General features: G+C 56.0%; 1 protein-coding gene across 1 annotated transcript in view; it reads right to left on the bottom strand.

Annotated features, from left to right (window-relative positions):
• The window catches only part of Col18a1 (collagen type XVIII alpha 1 chain), a 115216-nt gene extending 109021 nt beyond the window's left edge, over positions 1 to 6195 (bottom strand). Inside the window, exons 1-2 of the mRNA XM_008840441.3 lie at positions 6076 to 6195; positions 5902 to 5987 (exon numbers count right to left, since the gene is read on the bottom strand). Of these exons, the coding sequence (XP_008838663.1) occupies positions 5902 to 5987; positions 6076 to 6086 (97 nt within the window). The 5' untranslated portion in view covers positions 6087 to 6195. The remainder of the gene's footprint in view (positions 1 to 5901; positions 5988 to 6075) is intronic.
• Positions 6196 to 7062: the final 867 nt, after the last annotated feature.

Here is a 7062-nt window from a genome sequence, read left to right as displayed (position 1 = left end):
ATAAAATAAAAATAATAAATAAAATATTTTTAAAAAATAAAAATATTCACCCTCATCAGGAGAACTCCGAAAAGGTACTTGATCAAATCAGCAAGATTTCTGAAGTGACAATCCCAGTTCTGGTATGGTCAAATGAGAAGTAGATCTGCCCATCTGGAGGGCCCGACTCCTCCTGAAGGCCCAACCACAGCCCCCACACCCAGCCCCAACTCTTGCTGGAAGTGCCCAAGATAAGGACCGTGAGAACAAGGAGCTGGATGGAACCCAGGCCCCGGGCATTCTGCCTCCTCAGTGATAAGAGAATCATGGCAGCACAAGGTTCCCTCCACCCCAGACTGCTGGCGTCGGGGACACACATGCTGCTGCTGCTCTTCCTTCCACCTCTCAGAGCAGGCACTCAAGGTGTTCAGAAATGCAAACAGAAGTCAATGGCTGAGTGGAAAAGCACTGGGGTGAAGAGAAGCCTCTGAAGTTCCCCCATTAATGCTGATCCCCACTCTACTAGAACATCATTTTAGCCTTGCTTGGAGGTCACAGACACTGTTCCCACAGACACCTGGCTCACCGACGGCAAGGGACCTCCGAAGAAGGCAGGGTCACTTCAGCTGACCCCTTTCTCTCATGGTCCCACTCTGCAGGAGGCCAACTGGGCAGACTGGAACTATGTCTACCAAATGCCCTGGGACTAGGATGCTATGCAATCCTTACCTGAACTCTGACCATGCTGACTATATAAGGACAAATTTCCCCCACAGAGCCAAGCAGCACAGCCATGAAAGTGCAGGTGATGCCTTCACAGATGACTCTCCCTGGTTGTCACAGATCAGAGGAAAAAGGTCTCCCTTTGTCCTAGCGTCCGTGGGGTATCTGGATTTAGGTCGAAAGAGGTACATGCATTATGGCCTCCTGAGCAGCTAAACCCCCAGCTTTTCCCAAGCCCTCTACATTCCCAGGGCAGGAGAGACTAAGTGGAGATTTAACCATTTACACTAAGGTAAGCTGAGAACTCTCAGTTCAACTTTCACAATAGTTCAAGCTGTCTCTCCTGCTCACAGTGGATGGCCTGTGTTGGCAAGTTCTTTGAAGACGGGGACTCTGACATAGAAGCCTGACATTGTCACGAAGATTTCTAAGCTTGGCTTTGAAACAGGAGGCCCAGCTGCTGCTAATTATGAATCTACTAAATCAGACACACAAAATCAGTGAACCCTTCTGAACAAAAATGGATGAATGGGGTCGGGGGCTGGAGAGATGTCTCAGTGATTAGGAACACTGGATGTTCTTGCAGAAGTCCTAGGTTCAAATCCCAGCACCAACATGGTGGCTAACAACCATCTGTAACTCCAGTTCCAGGGGCTCCTATACCCTCTTCTGTCCCCTGCTGGCATTGCACAACATGGGTGCACTTGCATACATGCACACAATACACACATACACATAAAGTAAAAAAATGGATTGATGGATGAAAGGATGGATGGGCAGGTAGACGGATGGACAAATGAACGGGTGGAAGGAAGGACGGACAGACAAGCAATGTGATGCCTGCAGAATTTAAATCCAGGTTCCATCCATAACCTATCATTGAGCACTCCTGACATGCAGCCCACCCATCTTCTTGCAGCATCTCCAAGCCTTTTGTCTAGCATCTTTTCTGCAGAACACCCTAGATCCAACCTTGACCCATGGCCAGTGCTGGTAACAGCTGGGCCCAGCACTTCTTACCCCCAGAGTCCCCTGGTCTTCTGGAAACTGGGGAGTGGTCAAGGACCTGCCACAGCCTGGTGCTGGGTCATGACACCTTCCATACATACAAAGTGCCCAAAGGGGATCAGCCTGGGAGTGACCCTGTCTGCCAGGATGGAATTCCAGAAAGATGTACAGGCTTGTGAATGGGCTCTCTACACTGCAGCTCTGACTGCAGCAGCCAGGACGGCCATGCTCAGGCTTGCCAGAGTGAAAGAGCCAGGGAGGAGATGCGCTCCCACAGGCATGAAGCAGACATGCGCCTGCAGCCCAAAGCTGACCTGACTCAGCGCATCTATGATCAAAAAAAGTTTCCTGAAAGCCATCCTGCATGGGCAAAGATCTGCCAACCTGACACATATCTCTTAGCCAGTCATCTGGTTCCAGGGTCCCCAGCCAGCATAGGCAGCGCTGTGAACAAAACAACCAGGCTCCCTGCCCCCAGAGGCTGCCCATCCCCAGGATATAGCATTAGGTACGCAGATACATTGTATGTCCTAAAAACGGCCTCCAGTGAGGTAAGGAGATTCACCCAATAGGACAAAGACACAGCACAAAGGACCTTCTGATGCCCACAACACCCAGGAAGGAACTCTTCCTCTCCTCCCAATGGGAATGGGAAAGCCAAGCTTTGAGGATAGGTAACAGTCACCAGAGCAGCTGGGCACACAGGACACAGCTTGCCCTAGCCCTCTAATGCCTTAGGAGGGTCCAGGCTGTGTGACCACTGCAGTGTTGGGGAGCCTTCCAAGATGGCACCGAAAAAGAAGCCCAGGCCCAGCAAAAGCCCAATCTTGGCCCCAAACTATCAGGGTGGGAGCTGGATCTAGAGAAGGTGACCTGGCCAGGGGGGAAAGAGCTATTCAGCCCATGGGTTACATGGCAGATGTCCCTCAACTGTCCATTATCTCACCATGTCATCACACTTCAAAATGTACCAAAAATTTAAATCTCGTAAGCACATTAAACGTATTTTTCCCCAGCATCTTACACACACACACACACACACACACACACACAACCAGCATGGAGTCTGGGGGAATTCCTGCCAGGCCCTGTGCAGCCTGCCTGTCTGGGGGAAATCTGAAGCATCACTCCACTGCAGCTTAGCCAGGCTCAGCCTAGGGATAGAGGTCACTGTGCCTTCTTTTTCTCTGACAGGTAACCCCTAGCAGAAAGTCTCCAAGGAAGGTACCCTGAGAGTCTCGGGCCTACACCCTGTGATCCAAGAGATGTTCATGGGATGTGGTGTCCCACACACCAGGAAACAAAGGTGTATACCCAACCAGGATGCAAAGCTATTCCAGTGAACCTAACCTTTCCAGCACCTCTGATAGACAATGAATATGCACACATACAAGTGTGTGCACACAGCTGTGCAAGCATGTGTCTTGTACCTCCATAAGTGTTGTGTGCTTCCCACCATGGATGCTGTTGCATTTGTTATATGCATGTGTATTTGTGTATAGCTGTGGGAATGTGTGCCTGTACATGTGCATACACATGTGGGGGGCACAGATGTAAGTGAATTTATGTGTACATACATGTGTGGTTTGCATTTATGTATGACTTTGGAAGTGCATTATCTGTGTGTACACATGTGCATGCACACTGCACGTGTAGGTCTTTCTACCCTGTATAGACACACACGTGCAAGTGCAGTCATGTGTGTATAGTCCATTTTCAAAGGGCTGCAGTGGCAGGGAGGCAGGGCTCTGGCCTGACTGGGCCAACCACCCACCTGCACCCTGGGGAGGTCAGTTTACTCCTTCTAGGTCTCCTTGAAGAGGGCTTCCCTTCTTCCAGACCTCCTTCCCTAGAAGGAAAACAGGAGTACCCTGAAAAACAAGTTTTGCTGAAATTCAAAACTATCTTCAAAGTCTTTGCATCTGAATCCCGAAGACTCCCCGGTGGATGAGCCTGGGACGGGAGCCCTTTCCCATCAGCTTAGGGTCTAATGTTACCAGGTGTCCAAGTACCCCATCCCTGCAGACCTACTGAACTCAGCTCAGGGCTCCCCCACAAAGGCAGACCCTAAGATAATGGAAAGTCCTGGTGATGCCAGGGCAGGGGTACAGGAAATTTGGTGGGGTACAGGAGAGGCTAAGGACAGGAGGATATGGAGACCAAGCTCCAACGTGGCCATGCCCTCTTTCCTCACAGGCCCTTCCCAGGAATCCATAACCACAATGGCACTGTGGGTCCATAAGAGGAAAAAATGCAGACAGATGGGGGACCCTCAGGGTTTAGGTGTCTGTGTCAGGACGGGAGCACCATACCTGCAATTTCAAAGCATCTGAACCACAAAACCACAGGACCAGAGCAGATTGTGCCCTGCCAGTCAGGATTTCACACACATTAGCTCTTCTCCAATAACCTAGAGCTGTTACCCTGGATTGGGGATGTGGCCCAGTGGGGATGGAGCCTGGGCTATGCTGGGGGAGGGGCAGGTGTGAGCACACAAGCCCCTGCAGAGCAGTTTCCTGCTTAACCTCCAGGACATAGCAGGGCCACATTCCTTGTTCCCTGGACACCAGTGAAGGGGCCTTTCCGGTTCCTGAGGCCACTGAGGCTGCAAACTCCTGAAGGAGCCACAGCAAGCTGGCAGAGATAGATTGGAGATCCACCACATTCTGAGCTGTTACCGGTTCCCCAAGTCTTACCCTCAAATCATCTCACCAAAGCTTACTGACAGGGCAGGTCTGTTCTACCCAAAGGCCAAAATCCATCACTTTTATTTTCAACCACTGATAACAGGTCTTGCTAGGTGGGGTGGGGCTGGTCCCTTCAACATCTTCCCTTTCTCTTGTCATCAGTGGTTACAGAAAAAGGGCCAGGCTCCACAAATCCCTGTGCCTGCTGCCCAGGCCTGGGACAGTCAGCCCTAGGCCCTCATTTGATTAACAGCCCAAGTGACATGTGGTCAGTAAGAACCGCCTGGCCTGAGACCCATCCCAGGCATTATCCCCTGTGGTTCACACAAATAAATGAATTATCTGCTACCCAACCAACAGGTGTTTTTCAGATCTGGTGCTTAAAGGGGCCTGTGCTGCTATTTAGCTCAGAGTGACTAATCCGCTGAAACAATACCCCAAGTCACTTCTCTCTCCCAGAACGAGTCCCCTCCTCTGTTCATCTTTCATCCTTCCAGACGCTGTGGCAAGAGACCTGCGAACACCGCGGGCGACACGTACTGCTCACTAGAGAGTGGTAAGAACACTGATTTGGTCAATTGGAGAAGTCACCCGCACGCGCCTCGTGATAAAGCGCGCGGTTTCCCACTCTGGGCGTCTGGCATCGCACCAGCAGCAGCCCAACTCCGGGGCTTTGTTGGGCGTGTTAGTAGGAGGAGGGCTGCCTGTTGCTCGTTAGCTGCTCCATCTCGGAGCTGGTAGCAAACGACTACCCGGGCGCGCCAGCTGCGGTCCCCACGCCGCAGGAGCCGGGGCGGCGTATCCGCGAGCTCAGGCGCATTGTTGCCGGCGGCGCTGCGCGGGGTGTTCAGCAGCATCAAAGGGGCCCGAGAGCAACCCGACACCGCGGCGGGCGCGGGACCGAGCTGGGCGCTGGAGCCGCGCACAAAGGCCGGCGGGCCTGGGGAAACGCGCAGTTCTGCTTCGACAGATTGCAGACTAGAAGGTGACACCACGCACCGCACGATCGTCCTCGGTCGTCCTCAGGCGTGACAGACTCCGCCCTCGGTGCCTCCCAAGGACCCGGAGCGACCCGCGGCAGCCGCTCGCTTAAGCGAGTAAGAGAGCGAGGCCCGGGCGGGCGAGGCGCGCGGTGGGTTGCCGGCCGGCTCCCAGGCTCCTTGTTGGCCAGCGGCGGGCGCGCAGCCCGCGAAGCGCACCAACTTCGCAAAGCCACTCAAGTTTGGTCACCCCGCGAGAGACTCGGGACGGACAGTTCGCATCGCCGGGGCCCGGCCGCACCCCGGGTCCAGGGGCGCGCGGAGGTGGCGCGCGGGGTCTGGGGAATGAATGGCTGGCGTGGGCGGCGCGACTCGAGACCCGCCACCCGCACCACCGCCACTTCCCGGCCGAGCTGAGCGCGCCAGAAGCGCTGGCCGTGGCCGGGACCGTCCGGAGCCCCGCACAAAGGGCGTGAGAGGCCAGCGGGCACCGGCGCGCCAAGCGCGTCCCCACCCGGGCTTACCTGGCTCTGCCGAGGCCGCGCGTGCCGCGAGCAACCAGAAAGTGGTCAGCACTCCCAGGAGGCGCCGCCGCTCGAGCCGGGGCCACCTGCGTGCGACAGTCACAGGTTAGCCGGTCCCGCGCGTGCCCTGCCCCCCGCGCGCCCCAGCGCCCTGCGCCCGCCCTGGGTCCGGACCTGGGCGCCATCCCCGAAGGCCCGGCAGTCTGCGCCGCGGATGCTGCGCCCAGCGCGGGGGTGAGCCGCCTGCCCACCGCGCTCCGGGCCGCTGCCGCCTGCCGGGGCAGGGGCGGGCAGGGGCGGGGCGCGAAGAGGGGCGGGGCGGGGACAGCCAGTGGGGAGGGGCAACGGGCGCCGGAGTCAGCCCGGAGCGCAAGGAGAGCCACGGGGCGGACCGGGAACCTGGGAACTTTCGAGACCCGCGGAGTGGAAACCAGTCGACACCTACCCGGGCTTCTAGTGTCCCTGAGTGGCAATCGGGGCGCCCCCTCTCTCCCGTCCCCAGCTCGCGTGTCCTTCCTGTGCACCGAGCGGCCTCACCCGACGCTGCCTAAGGCATCATGTGGGGTCAGGGCTCCAACCTAGTGTAAGGTGGGCCGCCCCGGCATTCAGTCATTCATGTTCCTCGCAGTCCCCTGGGGACATGTCTTCAAGGCCGTGAAATGGACAGTGGGAAGGCCAGCGGTTTGAACAAAGATATCTACCACCAGTGGACAGTGGGTGGAAAAGGAAACTGGTCACCTCTTGCCCCCTCCACCCTCGGGTCATTTGGTGAATCGTGGGGGCCAGCCAGCCTCACCACCTCCACTAGGCTCCCATCCCAGGGCAGTAGTTTATCCTTCGCTGCTGCCAGCGGTGCACCTCCATGGGCACCTCAGGCAGCAGCTCCCAGCAGATGCTCGGGTGTTCTAAAGCCAGGACACCCAGGAGGCCACCCCAGGAGGGTCCTGCCTCCCACACAAGCCTGTGCTGCACCCAGAGACTTGCACACCAGCAAGACCCTGTCTTTATTCGTGTCCAGCACTTCTGAACCCCTGCCTGACCAGGCTCTGGGCTCCTTCCTCCAAACACTAGGCAGCATGGCCTTGGCCTCTTTCAAAATCAGAGCTGCTCACATCCACCAGACAGAGAATTCTCCCAGGTCCCAGAAAGTAAGCTTCATGG

Source organism: Nannospalax galili, unplaced genomic scaffold (assembly GCF_000622305.1).
Source record: "Nannospalax galili isolate Female #2095 unplaced genomic scaffold, S.galili_v1.0 scaffold619, whole genome shotgun sequence".
NCBI classification, from domain to species: Eukaryota; Metazoa; Chordata; class Mammalia; order Rodentia; family Spalacidae; genus Nannospalax; species Nannospalax galili.
This window is presented reverse-complemented; position numbering and strand designations above follow the sequence as displayed.